The following is a 17,270-nucleotide window of genomic DNA, read 5'->3' as shown; positions in this document are numbered from 1 at the left end:
ACAATAAAATAAGATACAAATTGCAATAAATTAAACAACATAGTATAAAACATATAAGCATATAAACAATATACACAAAACAAAGAGAAGGGAAAAAAAGCAGTAAACCAAACATAATGACATATCTCCCTCTATGATCCACTTCGAAGATTAAGACCCTGCTCTTGGTCCCACCTTCCTCACAAGCATGACTGGTGTGGATGAGACACAGGGCCTTCTCAGTGGTGGGTCCTCCCAAGCAAAATTAGAGCAGCCCCCTCCCTCCTTGACCTTCAGGACGAAAGTAATAACATGGTGTATTCCAGAGTAGTCTTTTCTAATCTGATGCCATCCAGATAGGCTGGACTGCAACACACAGCTTGTTGTCAAATGTAGGAGTTGGATGTTTAGGAAGGTTGCAGGCTGGTAAGGAATTAGTACGTTTAGCCCAGCTTACCTGTCCAAATGTATCTCCCTCTATGATCCACCTCAGAGATTAAGATCTTCTGAGGAGGCCCTGGTCTTGGTCCCACCTTCCTTGCAAGTGTGACTGGTGTGGATGAAACACAGGGCCTTCTCAGTGGTGGCCCCTCAGCTATTGAACTCCCTCCCCAGCAAAATTAGAGCAGCCCCCTCCCTCTTTGACCTTCAGGATGAAAGTAATAACATGGTTATGTGACCAAGCTTTTGGACAGCAAAGTTCTTAGTGCAATAAGAGATTAAGGAATAGTCAATGGACCAATGGAATGACTACAGATTTGTTTTTGGATGGTGTGATTTTAATAACTGTTTTTTAATTCGTGTTGTTTACAGGTGGGTTTTAATATAAATGTTATTGCAGTATCGAGGTTTAATTTTTATGCTTTATGACTAAATATTATTTTAAGTTTTATGTTTTAATTTGGTTAGGTTTTTAATTTATAGTTAGATGTTATTGTCTAGCCATTATGTTTTGCTTTTCACATGTTTATATGGCATTGAATTTTGCCTTTATAATGTTAGAAACCGATTTTTATCAGGAAGAGAAAAGCAGTATATAAATGTAGTAAATAAATATTCACTTGCCCTCTCAGCCTGCCATATTTGGTAGACTTCTGCACTTTTCCTAACAAAAATAAATTAGTTCCTGGGACTTTGTGAATATGACAACCATGGTGACTGAACACTTGGGATTCTTAGATATCTAGATTGCATCCCTGCCTAGGATGCCTCCTCTTCCCAATATCTCAGCAACGTAACACCCTCTACTCCAGTCATAGTATTTTATGTTTCTATCTATGATTGTGAAAGCGGGACAGTGAAAAAGTCTGATGGGAAAGGAATGAACTCATATGGAAATGTGGTGCTAATGGAGAGTTCTACAGATACCATGTACTACCAAAAAAGGACAAATGTATGGGCACAAGCTTGAATTTTCATTAGAATTCAAAATTACTAAATTGAATCTACTATACTTCGGACACACCACGGCAATTAGACATTGAGAACTGGTGTTTTTATTGTTTCTTCTGTTTTTATATGGCTTATATTATATGTTAATGATGTTAATTATATTTTATGTTGTTGGGGGCATTGATTGCTGACTTTAAACCGCCTTGAGTCACCTTTGGGCTGAGATAGGTAGTATATAAATATGGTAAATAAATCATAAATAAATGACATTACTTTGAAAAAGCACTAGAAAAAGCGGAATATCGTGTTATAGGTGGACTGTTACAATCAAGAACCTTACGTTTGTAAGATCAGAACAAAATTATTGATGATTCAGGCTCATGGAGGTATCTTGCCATAAGGCAACACTGTCGTGATGGCAAATAACAACTACAAAGCCTAGTCACTCACCCCGTGGCCTTTCGGTGGCCAGTGGGAGTATATATCCATCGCTGCCTTCTAGGGGCTCGTAGCCATGCTTCCTGGCTGGTGGATACAGAGGGCTTGTTGGTGAAGTAGAGCCTGAGTGGGGAGACCCCGAGTAGCCTGAGGTGTAAGGGGAAACACAGGTCTTGACAGGGGCTCTGCTATAGCCATAGGGTGCTATTGAAGGGGGGTAGACAGGACTGTAGCGAGGATAGGCAAATGCATCCAATTCCTCCTCTGTGAATTTTGACCTCTGGTGGGTTGGGTAGCCATGGCTGAGATGTGCTGTCATCATCTTGGGCTCAAAGCTGAAAGCTTGATGTTGTCCATGGGGAATGTGATGGTGGTGGTGCCCATAGGCAGCTGGCATCAGAAGAGGCACAGGCTGCCCACCCCGGTGGAGGGGATGATGAAGCAGGGGCGGCCTAGGGCTCTCCATACCCCACAAGTCAGGTTCCCGGTCCAGACGGAGATTGTAGAAGGAAGCAGTGGGCAACCTTGCTTCTTCTCGAGCTGCCTCTTGGCAGTCTTGGCAGGGGCACAAGAAAGTGGGTGGGTCTTCCAGGATTAGCAGCGGCTCCTCATGCTCCCGCCGTCCAGGGCTGTGAGGGGGCAGAGGTTCGTGACTGAAGGGATAGGAATGGGGTTGGATGCCTTCGGAAAGGGAGCGACATGCTCGTCGTTTTTCCTCATAGTTCTCTGGTCGCGCATGGGAGTGCCCACCATTATAGAGAGGCTGTCTCCGCTCCAGAGTGCCATCTGGTCTGTAATAGGCTACATGGTGAGGCCTCTCAGGGCTATGGGAGCGATAACCAAGGCGACAAGAGCAATGGCGGGTCAGTCCTGTGCGTTGAGTTTGGTAGGAAAATGGGATCGCAGGTTGACTTATGTCTGATAGTTCATCTTCCAAAATAGCAGTTTCTCTGTCTTTAGAGGCAGAAGGGGAAATGATATGAGAACCGTTTCCTTCACTTGGCTGTCGAGGCTGGACACCAAATCCTCCCAAGAGCCTGTCCAGTTCTTCCTTCTCAGCAGCAGTGGGCTGTGGCCTGGACGGTGGTGTGTTGTCCTCTGTCTTCTCAGTCAGCATAGAGGAGTGCCCCGAATCACTACTGATGGACAAGAGGCGCCCATCTTGCTGCGGAGGCGACTCTGGACTGCTGGGGCTGCCATTGGTGGAAGAGTAGTTGCTGAGGTCGCCTTTCTTCTTGATTCTGGCATAGAGGCTTCCATCCAGAGGCCCCCGAGTGTGCAAGACATCTGCAAAGAGAAGATAGACACTGCTTTAAAGAGACACGTGGGGATAGCAGAGCCAACCTTAAAAACTCTGGCATAGACACTGAGAACTGGGAAGCCCTGGCCCTTTAGCGCTCCAGCTGGAGGTCAGCTGTGACCAGCAGTGCTGCAGAATTTGAAGATGCATGAATGGAGGGCAAAAGAAAGAAACGTGCCAAGAGGAAGGCATGTCAAGCCAACCCTGACTGAGACTGCCTTCCACCTGGAAACCAATGCCCTCACTGCTGGAGAAGATGCAGATCAAGAATAGGGCTCCACAGTCACCTATGGACCCACCAGAACACTGATCCTAGAAGACTATCCTACTTGGCCAACAAGGGATCGCCTAAGTAAGTAAGCAGAGCAAGGGGGTAACTCAACAGTAATCCTCATGCAGGACTGAAAAAGTTGGTTGCCCTAATTCTCCCCTTCATCCAGTTGGGGATTCTATTTATTTATTTACTTATTTATATACCACTTTTCTTGAGTCCTGGGGGGACTCAAAGCAGTTCACAGCAGAGTAAATGGCAAAAATCACACCTCACAAAATATAAATACATCACACAACTAAAAAAACCCCGTATAGAACATAAAACACCAGACATAGTCACCATAAAACATAGAACATTAGACATTGCACCAATCCTGATGTTATCTTAGCTACTTGATCTCACTCCATGAATGCTTGCTTGAAAAAACACATTTTAAATTATTTCCAAAATTCTAGGAGGGAGGGGGCTGATCTAATCTTGCTGGGGAAGGAGTTCCACAGATGAGGGGCCACCACCGAGAAGGCCCTGTCCCTTATCCCCACCGGTTGCGCCCGCGAGGGTGGTGGAACTGAGAGCAGGACCTCCTCAACAGATCTTAATGCTCTAACTGGCTCATAAAGGTAGATGCGTTTGGACAGGTAAGCTGGACCTGAACTATTTAGGGAATTATAGGCTAAAGTCAGCACTTTAAATTGTGCTCAGTAGCAAACCAGCAGCCAGTGGAACTGGCTCAACAGGGGGATTGTATGCTCCCCTCTTTGAAAGCGGACTTAACATCTGCAGACAATAGACTTGAGAAGTATCCCACTATTTGTATTCAATAAGGGAGGGAAGCTGCAATGGCACAATGGGTTAAACCCTTGTGTCGGCTGAACTGCTGACCAGAAGTGGTTCGAATCTGCGAGACAGGGTGAGCTCCTGTCTGTCAGCTCCAGCTTCCCATGTGGGAACATGACAGAAGCCTCTCACAGGATGGTAAAATTTCCGGGCGTCCCTGGGCAATGTCCTTGCAGATGCCTAATTATCTCACACCAGAAGTGACTTACAGTTTCTGAAGTAGCTTCTGACATGAAAAAAAAATGCAATAAGGGGTTGCTCTCAGACCCGTAGCCGGGGGGGGGGGGGGGCTTGAGGGGCTTCAGCCCCCCCTGAAATTATCAGGGTGGTCCGCGAGAAGGCCTTACTGGTACATTATTTAAACGGTTATGTTTATTCACATCATGATCTGATTACCATGCTCAATATATCCCATATGCATGGGAGTATTGGGATAATGATACAAAAGGTTTGCTAGGGTAGATCCTGAGCCCCCCTCAAATCAAACTCAGCCCCCCCCCTATCAAAATCCTGGCTACAGGCCTGGTTGCTGTCATATTACTACATAGGAGATTACGTAAACTAGCCACTGTATATGAAGACCACAGTGTTTAGGGGTACTCTTCACAGAGTCCCATTACTTCCATCTGCAATTCACTAGATGGTTTCCTTAGTGCCTCTGGTAAAGAGTAAAGTATGTGCAAGGTTATAAGGCATCACCTAGGACAATGGTTCTCAACCTTCCTCATGCCATGACCCCTTAATACATGTTATGGTGACCCCCAACCATAAAATTAATTTCGTTGCTACTTCATCACTGCCATTTTGCTGCTGTTCTGAATAGTAATGTAAATATCTGATATGCAGGATGTATTTTCATACACCGGACCAAATTTGGCACAAATACCCAATACACCCAAATTTGAATACTGGTAGGATTGGGGGAGGGTATTGATTTTGTCCTGTGGGAGTTGTAGTTCCTGGGATTTATAGCTCACCTACAATCAAAGAGCATTCTGAACTCCACCAAGGATGGAATTGAATCAAACTTGGCACACAGAATTCCCATGACCAAGAGAAAATACTGAAAGGGGTTGGTGGGCACTGACCTTGAGTTTTGGGAGTTGTAGTTCACCTATATCCAGAGAGCACTGTAGACTCAAACAATGATGGATCTGGACCAAACTTGGCACGAATTCTCAATATGCCCAAATGTAAACACTAGTGGAGTTTGGGGGAAATAGACCTTGACATTTGGGAGTTGTAGTTGCTGGGATTTATAGTTCATCTACAATCAAAGAGCATTCTCAACCCCACCAACGATTGAATTGGGCCAAACTTCCCACACAGAACCTCCATGACCTACAGAAAATACTGTGTTTTCTGGTGGTCTTTGGTGACCCCTCAGACACCCCCTCGCGACCCCTCCAGGGGTCCTGACCCCCAGGTTGAGAAACACTGACCTAGGTCAAGGAACTCTGGCAGATGTTCCAATTTATAGACCATACCTCCCAGAATCCCCACACTGTCTGGGAGATTCTTGGAATTGAATTTTTAAAAGATTGTAAACCTCTGTTACTATATATGTGACCTGGAACATCATCCGCCTGATGTGTGCCACTATGCCTGGAATATCTATACCAAAGTGTATAGCTCTAATTGAGAAATCGGCCAACTTCTACATACAGAAAAAGGGTGGTTGCGATCAGCGATATACTCTTTCACTGGAGAGAAGGACCCAATTTCCTGTGACTCTCATGATGAAGGCATCATAAAAGTTTTGTTTGGACCAACCCTTAGCCTCCAGTTATTGTCTGCCTTAAAGTCATTCCCACTGTCTGAAGATCCTAAGCCAAACCTATCTTGGCAAAATTTATTCAGAAGAGGTTTGCCATTGTTCACCCAGTGGATTTCCAGGACTGGTTTAGAGTCATAATCCAGTGCTCAAACCACTACACCATGCTGGCTCTCCAGCCTTCACTCATAGCATGCTTTAATGAATGCGCTGACATCGAGGCTCTGGTCCCTTCCAAACAGTGGAATAAAATCCCATATTATCTGCTTTAAACTAGAATATATGGCAGTGTGGACTCAGATAATCCAGTTCAAAGCAAATATTGTGGGATTTTCTGCCTTGATATTCTGGGTTGTATGGCTGTGTGGAAGGGCCCTCTGTCCAGCAGAGGGAGACAGTTGCCTGACTCTTGGCCAGATTCTTGGCCAGAGGTCCATTTCCTCCCATTTGTATTTGCGTACATGTCTAGGCTGGGAAGCCATTAGTCATCCATCCATTAATCGTCATGATGCTCCTGCCTCAGCATTTATGACTTTCTGTCCCTATAAAAATGACAACCCAAAACACAAGTCTCCTTTCTCCAAACATCAAGGCTCGCAAGGAAGGCAGGAGGGTTTGTACTCCATCCTGTTGGCCTTTTTCTCTGGCCTCTGATGCAGGCAGGCTACAACTATTAAATTGCCATTTGATGACTCCCTTTGGTATTTATTTATTTTAGTTCTTAACGAGTTTACTCTAAGAAGACATTAGGAGGAAACAGTAATCAGGGTAGACTGAGCAAAAGCCAGCTGTTAGAATTGCAATGCCCGGGAGCAGAAAACAAGCCTGTGGTCCAGATGTTCATGTGGGGGAGAGAAATCCCATTTTTATCTGCTCTCTCTCTCTTTGTGTGTGTGTGTGTGTGTGTGTGTGTACCATATGTGCCCCTAGGAGCTTTCAAAACTTAAACAAAAACCCAAGGGATGGAGCAGGGACTTCAGTCTGGGGTAAGGGAGATCGGCCAAATTCAGATCTGCAAACTCAACTGAAACACAGACTTGACTCGGAATCTATCTCAAGCCCTGTCATCAAAACACAACAAAATATAAACAGAATGTGTTTATGCTGTTTGTGCTTAAAAACTACAATATATTCTGGGCCAAAATAACCATCATCTTTCAAGTGGCATCACTAGGGCAGCATGAGATTGTATGTGTGTGTATCAAACCACACTGGTTGCCATCATTAGAAGGTCTGGCATCAAAATAATCATCTGAATACATGTTTATTCTCACCCCTTTGACTGGTTTTCACTGGTGTTGCTCAAAAATCACATTTCATAGTGATCTGTGCCATCTTAGTGGACAGAAATTTAAGAAGCTTAGTTTCTCAATATGCCAAATTCCGCACCTAGTACCCAATGTTTTCTTTTACCTGTGCTTACATATAAACAAAGAACATACAAAGCCTGAAATTCTGTGGACTGATCTCATTATGCCAGCAGAGGCATGGAGGTGTGGTGAAAAGATCAAAACATTAAAAAAAAAATAAGAAAAAATCCCCAACCCTATGGCACAATGTCCATGGGAGGAAGGCTGAGAAAGCTATATCCATTCATACACAAAGCTCCCTAGCAGCCTAATTTATTGGTCTTCAAAGCTGAAAGTACTTCAAAAGGATGCCACAGAAAATCTAATTCTAAGATGGTCCTTGAAGAGGGTTTCAGCTCTGAGGACCTGCCTCAAAGGCAGACATTGCAGACATAGATTGTGGTGAGTTTTCTGGGCTGTATGGCCATGTTCCAGAAGCATTCTCTCCTGACATTTCACCCACATCTATGGCATGCATCTTCAGAGGTTGTGAGGAAACTAGGCAAGTGGGGTTTATATATCTGTGAAATGTCCAGGGTGGGGAAAATAACTCTTGTCTGTTTGAAGCAAGTGTGAATGTCGCAATTGACCACCTTGATTAGCATTGAATGGCCTTGCAGCTTCAAAGCCTAGCTGCATCCTGCCTGGGGTGAATCCTTTGATGGGAGGTGTTAGTTGGCCCTGATTTATTTCTCCTACCCTGGAGATTCCACAGATATATAAACCCCACTTGCCTAGTTTCTAACAGATCTCACAACCTCTGAAGATGCATGCCATAGATGTGGGTGAAATGTCAGGAGAGAAGGCTTCTGGAACATGGCCATACAGCCCGGAAAACTCACCGCAATCTATATCTATATAAACCCCACTTGCCTAGTTTTCAACAGACCTCACAACCTCTGAGGATACCTGCCATAGATGTGGGTGAAACGTCAGGAGAGAATGCTTCTGAAACATGGACATACAGCAACCTAGTGATTCCGGCCATGAAACACATTCCGGCCTTCGACAACACATTGTAGATTTATTTATTTATTTATTATTTGCTTCATTTTTATACCGCATTTTTCAGCCTCAATCGGCGACTCAATGCGGTTTACAATGCAATTTATATAACAATGACAGTTAGATTAAAACACAACATACACGACAGACAATACAAGACAAACAACGTGGTCATCAACGCCTCAGTAAAATCAGATTCCGTTCTCATAATCCTTCTACCATTCCTTTGTTCATTTATACCGTCTTCATGAGTTCAGTTGCCTTGTTGACCGAACGCCTGTTCATAGAGCCACGTCTCGACCCTCCTCCGGAACTCAAGCAACGAAGGGGCCTGCCTGATGTCTACGGGTAGGGCATTCCATAGCCGAGGGGCCACCACCGAGAAGGCCCTGTCTCTCGTCCCCGCCAGCCGCGCCTGCGACGCAGGCGGGACCGAGAGCAGGGCCTCCCCGGACGATCTTAACATCCTCGTAGACATAGCCATATACATGGATGACCTTTTTCTGTCTTCTGCCAATACTCTCCTCCCTGTTGTTGCTGTTGTGTAACCTTTTGCTAGTAGAATGGACTGCTATGTTGTTTTGTAGTGTACCACCTGGATTCTAGCCATTGACTTGACAATATAAAGGGGGCAACAGGGGACTAAGTGCTATGAAGAATTTGGAGGAATGCCTCACAAGGTTTAGGGCCCACATACCTTCCAGACTATCCTCATGGTGCAAATTAAAGTTCTCATAGGAGTCCCAGCGAACTATAGGGTCAGAGATGCTGTAATCCACTCCAACGGCAGCATTGTTCCTATAGGCTTCTCGACCTGTGAAGTGACAGACAGCAAGAAAATATTAATAATACAAGAAATAAATGAAGTGAGAGATAGTGGATAATATTAACTTTTATTTAAGTGTTAATGAATTGTGACTGATACAGGTATTGAGCTTACTAACAGTCACTTGCCAGCCCCACTTTGGTTCACTGCCAACAATGCAATTTGAAATACAATGTGGGATGCAGTCACTAAGACCTAGTGCCCTCTGAGCATTGCTGCACAAGCATGTATTGCAGGTGGGTGCTGGTGACTTTAACCCCATTCTGTCTTTGGGCTTCAGTTGGAGATTCACTTCCAAGCAACTCTACACTAAATTTCCAAAGGTATTGCGGAAGCTGTGTATTACCCACCTTTGATTTTCTCTGGACTAGAAGAGAAGACAAATTCCACACTTGCTTCAAAGGGGAATCGTTCATCTGGAAAGAAAAGGGAGTAAATATACTTGAGTATAAGCCTAGTTTTTCAGCCCTTTTTTTAGGCTGAAAAAGTCCCCCCGGCTTATATTCGAGTCAATGTTATTTATTATTTTACTATTATTATTATTATTATTTCATTTATTATTTTATTCTATTTATTATTATTATTACATTTATCATTTTACTCTATTATTATCCATTTATTATTTTACTGTATAATTGTTATTGCTACATTCATTATTTTACTCTTTTTATTATTATTACATTTATTATGTTACTCTCGTTATTATTACTGAAAGGATACGTAAGCACATTTACATTGAAGAAGGTAAATAATCATTTAATCAGAGCTGGACAGTCTTATCTTAAATTACCATTTTTGTAAATATTCAAAAATATATAACCTACTGATTCCTCAATTAATGTAATTTAATTGGTATCTATTTATATTTTGAAATTCACCAATAGCTGCTGCATTTCCCACCCTTGGCTTATATTCGAGTCAATCCGTTTTCTCAGTTTTTTGTGGTAAAATTACGTGCCTTGGCTTATATTTGTGTCAGCTTATACTCGAGTATATACGGTAATTGAGTTGCAAAAAGCCACAGAGATGGCTTATCTGAAATATAGATCTCTTCCTCTGTTTCCAGAACTCTCACCTCTCCAAGCTTCATCCAGCTCATCTTTGCTAAACCAGAGTTGGGTGCTATGAATGGTACACGTGTGGAATTGGACACGGAATACGACGTCCCGCTCATTTCCTTGGAGCTGCTTATGGTAGCATTTCACCTGAGAGGAAGAGGAGGAATAGAGTCAAGACAGCACAAGTATCCCCTCTGGCATGTATACATTTACATGAAAACATGCACAAACACATGCCCAGAAGGTGGAGGAAGAAAAGTTTTTTTTATTTTGTGAAGTTACTTAAGATACTGAATTGTTAGCCACACTCACCATGACATCCCCCTTCAGGAGCAAGGCTGGCTCCAAGGTGATGCATAGCTTCTGAGTCCCACCTGTGCCATGGAGGCTGCTGCAAGGCACAAATAAAAACAAGCAGAACTGAGATTGTGTTCAGCAGGTGAAATGGACCTCTTTCTCAGAACTGTTCACTGGTTGATAAGCCCTACAGGAAACCCATGCGGATACTCACTAGATCCCAGAGGTGTAGACCAGTTGCATGGATTGGTAGATCTTCAGGAAAGGTTGGTAACCTATTACAGGAAAGGCGGGTTATTATATAGGACAGGCTGAAAGAATATCACATTTCCGTGGGGGAAAGTCAAGTTGTCCTTCCCCTCCACTGTAAAGAAGAAAGGACAACACACCTTCGTACACAAGTATGCCCAAGAAAAGATGGGAGACTTGGCAGACTGTATTTCACTGGGGTGGGCAAGTGGGTGATCAGGATATTACTTTGCAACCTCACAGCGCTTACCTCCTCCAGCCTCAAAAGTAGGGATAGCCGGGAGCAGGACATGATGCAGAAAAAGTGTATTGCTGTTCATCTTGATTGTGCCTGAGAGTAACCCACTGAAATACTGGATGTATCTGTCCACAGAGGAAGGAATGATGGGTCAGTCTCAAGTTATCAGTCACACTCACAGGAGATCTCAAAGAAATTATTGGCTAATAATAATAATAATAATAATAATATACTTTATTTACATTCCGCCCTATCTCCCCAAGAGGACTCAGGGAGGATTACAGCACACATATATGGAAAACATTCAATGCTGTGATACAATGAACAAAGACAGACAGTACACAAACAGAGGTAAAGGCTTCCCACATTTTTCCAGCATCTCCGGCATCTGGAGGCTGTGCTCGACTCCGGCCACAGGGGGTGCTGTTGCTCCATCTTCCCTGCCAAGGAGCTTTGTTGTCTTTAGACATTCTCCGATTAAATTGCTGGCATGTCCACATGGGCATCTTTTATTACCTCCCCGCTAAAAGCGGTACCAATTTATCTACTCACATTACTGTTTTTGAATTGCTAGGTGAGCAGAAGCTGGGCTGATGATTGAGAGCTCACCCCAACCCGGGCTTGAACTGTCAACCCTTCGATTGGCAAGATTTTCTGCAGCTGGTGGTTTAACCCGCTGTGCTAAAGTCTGGCTTAGAGATTAGCAGTCCTGACACTTCCTCTTCTCACTTTGAATGGGAAAAGCATAACTCCCAATTCCCTTTGGTGGTATTCCCTAGATGTCCTCTGGCCCTTACTGAGGAATTGTTTTGAAGATAATTACCGTATATACTCGAGTATAAGCCGACCCAAATATAAGCCGAGGCACATGATTTTACTACAAAAAACTGGGAAAACTTATTGACTTGAGTATAAGCAGGGGATGGGAAATGCAGCAGCTATGGGTCAGTTTCAAAATAAAAATAGATATCAATAAAATTGCATTAATTGAGGCATCAGTAGGTTGACTGTTTATTAATAAAACTGCAAGATAAGATTTTCCAACTCTGACTAAACCATTATTCTAACCTTCTTCAATGTACATGTGTTTACATATCCTTCCAATAATAATAGAGTATAATAATAAATGTAATAATAAAAATATAGCTAACCTATAAATGTAATAATAATAATAATAATAATAATAATAATAATAGAGTAAAATAATAAACAACCTTGACTCGAGTATAAGCCGAAGGGAGCTTTTTCAGCCTTAAAAAAGGGCTGAAAAAATAGACTTATACTCGAGTATATACAGTACTTTTCATTGGTTTATTTTTCATGCATTAATTTATTTAATAACATGCAATGATTTTTTTTTAATTTTTAAATGGAAGTGAATCTCACCTCTTCTGGGAAGGTTGCAGGGAGGCTGCCACTTTGTCCTCACAGAACTTGCGCATGGTCAGGGTGCTGAGGGCCTGGTCTGCACTGAAGAGAGAAGAGAGAGAAAAAAAGCATGTATGCCCATGTGTGCTTGCATCCACAGCTTTGTGTCACTGAATGTAGAAGTCGTGCTATACCTGGAGTATACCCACAGAGGCTGCGCCTAAGCGAGACAATTCTGGAGAAAGGAGGAGAAGGAGATTTGGGAGAAGGAGAGAGAGAAAAAATGCAAGTGAGGAAGAGAGAGAGAGAGAGAAAGAGAGGGAAGTGGCTTCACAGAGGAGTTATGATGATTTGCACACAATTACAAACTCCTACTACCCACATGCTTTCCCTGTTGAGTACCTTGCAGAGATTTTGCTGTAGTGCATATAGGCTGCTACAATGACGCCTGTCTTCCCCTTGTTGCCCTAGGAGAAAAAGAGAGAATATGTAAAACATTGGTACTTTTTCCAAAAAGTTGTCATCTTCAAGAGGGAGAATAATGAAAAAGGTTTTCCTAGGAACTAGCTTGGAGAGGGAGATAGAGGGTTGAATGGAAACTAGCAATATTGTTGTTCTACTGCATTCTAATATCTCGTCTCCTCCACCCCACATTTATTTATTTCTTTTCACCTCTTCCACTCACTCAATTGGGGGCAGGGGTGTTTATTCATGCACAACCCATCCATGACCATTTTCAGAAATGTAAAGAAGCCCAAGATCTATCAATAAGGCAGAAGATCTAACTGAAAAGATGTGCAGATATTGATTTTAGCTTGCATGCCACCCTTCAAAACACAACGAGATTTCTGTTAGCTATGGAATTTTTACAACTTGGACTGTGGCACAGCTGGTTGGGAGTCAGCTGCATTAAGATCACTACTGACCGAAAGGTCATGAGTTCGAAGCCAGCCCGGGTCAGAGTGAGCTCCCGACCAAAATTGTGTAGCTTGTTGTCGACCTTTGCAACCAGAAAGACAGTTGCATCTATCAAGCAGGAAAATTAGGTACCACTTTGTGGGGAGACTAATTTAACTGATTTACGAGGCCATAAAAATACTCCAGGAAGTATGCAAGTATGCAAAGAATGAGGAAGTGACAGCTCCCCTGGTGGCCAGAAGCTGGAAAGTTAATAGCCTCTGAGTGTCTGTCTATATATGTTGTGTGTCTATGGCATTGAATGTTTGCCATGTATATGTACATTGTAATCTGGCCTGAGTCCCCTGCGTGGTGAGAAGGACGGAATATAAATACTGTAAATAATAATAATAATATCAACAACAATAACAACAACAACAAATTTATATTCCGCTCTATCTCCCCGAGGGGACTCAGGATGGATTCCACCATATAAAGACACAAAGGCAAACATTCAATGCCTAGAAACAACACAGAGATACACAGATAAAGGTAAAGGCTTCTCCTTTCATCTCCGGCTCTGGTGGTGGTGGGCATTTCCATTTCTAAGCCGAAGACCCTGCATTGTCTATAGACACCTCCTAGATCATGTGACTGGCATGACTGCACAGAGCACCATTTACCTTCCCACCTATACCTATTGATCTATTTACATTTGCATGTTTTTGAACTGCTAGGTTGGCAGAAGCTTGGGCTAACAGTGGGAGCTCACCCTGTCCCGTGGATTTGAACCACTAACCAAGTTCAGCAAGTTCAGCAGCTCAGCTGATTAACCTGTTGGGCCACCGCAGCCACTACTCATGCCCTTAATGCATTATTTCTTTCCTTAAAATACTTTTATCCTTCCTTTTTATTATGAGATCTCAGGATGCCAAGAAGATTGAGTCATATAAACAATGCAAACAATATAAACAATGGAATCCAGGAGTAAATTGGCACAAAATGTAAGACTAAACACTAGATGGTGCTGAGTTGACTGAGAGGAAAAACCACCCAAAACAGCAAAATAATAATAACCTATATAAATAAAAATGTAATGTAATGCTTGTGGGATTAATTTAACTGAGTTAAGTTTGAGTCTTGAAGTTCCTCCATTCTTACCACCTTTGGTGGAGGGGGTTCTTATGAGCATACTTAATTTCATGCCTTGCAGAAATTAAGTATACTCTTTCAGGAGTGTAAAGCTGTTATTAAAAAGCCTATTTCCCAGATGTTGCTTCCTATTAATTCACATCATCCATCCTTTACTTCACCATATGAACAGCAAACCCTGCTACATTTCCATCTATAACAACAAACAGGATGGGAGCTGCCCTCTTCATGCCAGCACCTTGCAGTGAAGCACAACTACATGCTGTGGGTCTGAGGTAAGCCAAGTCTCCATGGCTTTGCAGATGGAACAGATTTTGTCCAGTGGTGGGGCATGCAGGTCCGGCCAGCCAAAATCTTGCACCTGTGCCAAGGAAAGAGGGAAAAATGTTAGAGATAAGCAGGTATTCCCCATAGTCACCTACGGATGTGAGAGCTGGACCATAGGGAAGGTGGAGCGAAGGAAGATAGATGCTTTTGAACTCTGTGGTGTTGAAGGAAAGTTCTGAGAGTGCCTTGGACTGCAAGAAGATCCAACCAGTCCATACTTCAGGAAATAAAGCCAGACTGCTCATTGGAGGGAAGAATAGTAGAGGCCATGATGAAGTACTTTGGCCACATCATGAGAAGAAAGGAAAGCTTAGAGAAGACAATTATGCTGGGGGAAAGAAGGAAAAAGAAAGAGGGGCCAACCAAGGGCAAGATGGATGGATGGTATCCTTGAAGTGACTGGCTTGACTCTGAAGGAGCTGGGGGTGGCCACAGCTGACAGGAAGATCTGGTGAGGACTGGTCCATTAGGTCATGAAGAGTCGGAAGTTAGTGAACAAATAAACAACAATCTCCACTGTTTGTCCCATTGAAAATAAATTTGGACACAATACACCTATCAGGCCAATGAATGACCATCACTCATAAAAACACTGAAAAACACTGAAAAAACAAAAAACAAAAAATTACATTACAACACATGCACAAAACCACATATATATACAAACACACATATAAACAAATATACACACAACATATACACACACATATATATACACAAAACACTTATACACAGACTGGGCCACAGCAATGCATGGCAGGGGATGGCTAGTAACAACAACAACAACAACAACAATAAAGCAACAGCAGCAACAGGTCAAAAGAGCAAGCCAGGGATGGAAAGTATTGAATTTAGATCTATTAAAGTGCAAGTCGCCAAAAAGTATGGATTGCCTGCACATGCATTTAATGACCCGGAGCAAAAAGACACTTTGTACTAATTATACAACAACACATCAGAATATTTCATCATTACGCTATGAGATCAAAGAGGCAGGGCAGGGAGGGATCACTCATCCAGACTCAGGATAGGTCCCAACAAGGCCAGCAATCAGTCTGTCAAGCACAGCGCCAACATACTCAATAGCAGAAGTGCCACCCATTTTGGCACCTGCTATCCCTAAAATGTTACGACTTGTCAATTCATGGATTCATATTCCTATTTTGCTCTGCTCAAATTGCCATTGACCATTTCATCTGAACTTGTGCTTCACTGACTTTTTGTTTGGGCAGAAGTTGGAAAAAGGATTTTTTTTTCTCCCAAAATCCATCAGAAGCAGAGCCAGTGATCATGATCAATGGAGGAGCCTGACAGATGTAAGCTAGACCCTCTCCACCTTTTCCAAGCTCTATATGTTAAATAAGAGTTGCAGTGACCCAGGAATAAATTCTGGGTTAATTTTTGGACTAAAATGTCTAGACTTGTGCATGCATATACACAGTTGTTTCAACTCAGATGAGCTCTCCCGTTAATATAAATAGCATGCTCCTCTTCTTCTTACCTTTGGGTTTAGTCTGATGATGTCATGCCGTTTCTCTGACAGGTTCAGGAGCTACAGAAAGAAAGAGACTTCTGTTGGCCTCCATGATAAGGCAACATATTAGTTTAATAGCTTAGGGACTGCAAGGGACTCTTTAGCAAGGGCTGTTAACCAATCTTGCCTTTTACTTTACTGATCCAAATTCCTCAACTGACAAAAATGAATGATGGTGCACTTCTAGATTCCATTTTGCTTCCACTCCTGAAATTATCAAATTTCACCTTGACTTCCTTGCATCCACAATCCACCTATGAGATTTTTTAAGCATCAAATGTTGGCAATGCCACCTTCCACTCTTGTTCTTACTTGTACTTTCTTTTCTAGGGCTTGACCTGCTAGTAGGCAGAGGGAGGCAATTGTTGTAGGCGGCAGAACTGGGAAGGAGTAGCAAGATTTTGGAAGAGAGCTTTGTATTGTCTTCCCTAAGCTATTAAACTAATATGTTGCCTTATCCAGTGCTCTAGAAAGAGAGTCCTTTCACGCAATGGCATTATAGAGCTATGACTGAGTTCCAACCTATGAACCGCCTAAATAGTTTTAGAGAAGAGCACTCATAATTCTTAACCAGAGAGATCTACTGCCTCCCCAAACTACATATCCCAACAGCTACAGCATAAGGGCACAGTAATTAAAATGGACCATAGTCCTGTAACTGTGTAGTGCAAAATAGCTCAGAATCTGATACAAGGTCAATCAGCTTTTGTACATGGAAATACAATCTCTGGGTTGCTGTGAGTTTTTTGGGCTGTATGGCCATGTTTCAGCAGCATTCTCTCCTGACGTTTCACCTGCATCTGTGCCTGCCATTTTCAGAGGTTCGGTTGGCAGTGAGACAAGTGGAGTATATATATATATATCTGTCCAGGGTAGAAGAAAGAACTCTTGTCTGTTAAAGTAAGTGTGAATGCAGCTTCATGGCTACTTAATGCTATTCAAGCTTGCTAACTGCGACATTCACACTTGCTTTAAC

At 42.7% G+C, this 17,270-nt stretch overlaps 1 protein-coding gene across 6 annotated transcripts in view; it reads right to left on the bottom strand.

Annotated features, from left to right (window-relative positions):
- TNS2 (tensin 2) overlaps positions 1-17,270 on the bottom strand; it is a 182,533-nt gene that overhangs the window by 19,300 nt on the left and 145,963 nt on the right. For 5 of the 6 annotated variants that reach the window (XM_060763022.2, XM_060763024.2, XM_060763023.2 and 2 more), the window contains 11 exons: positions 16,262-16,312; positions 14,672-14,794; positions 12,787-12,851; positions 12,403-12,486; positions 11,029-11,141; positions 10,744-10,804; positions 10,545-10,623; positions 10,250-10,379; positions 9,525-9,590; positions 9,046-9,162; positions 1,822-3,096 (listed from right to left, as the gene is read on the bottom strand). In XM_060763022.2, the coding sequence (XP_060619005.2) occupies positions 1,822-3,096; positions 9,046-9,162; positions 9,525-9,590; positions 10,250-10,379; positions 10,545-10,623; positions 10,744-10,804; positions 11,029-11,141; positions 12,403-12,486; positions 12,787-12,851; positions 14,672-14,794; positions 16,262-16,312 (2,164 nt within the window). The remainder of the gene's footprint in view (positions 1-1,821; positions 3,097-9,045; positions 9,163-9,524; positions 9,591-10,249; positions 10,380-10,544; positions 10,624-10,743; positions 10,805-11,028; positions 11,142-12,402; positions 12,487-12,786; positions 12,852-14,671; positions 14,795-16,261; positions 16,313-17,270) is intronic. The other variant, XM_067464233.1, reaches the window with a different exon arrangement.

Source organism: Anolis sagrei, chromosome 2, assembly GCF_037176765.1.
Source record: "Anolis sagrei isolate rAnoSag1 chromosome 2, rAnoSag1.mat, whole genome shotgun sequence".
Classification (NCBI taxonomy): domain Eukaryota; kingdom Metazoa; phylum Chordata; class Lepidosauria; order Squamata; family Dactyloidae; genus Anolis; species Anolis sagrei.
Note: the sequence above shows the minus strand (reverse complement) of the source record. Positions and strands in the feature narration are given on the sequence as shown.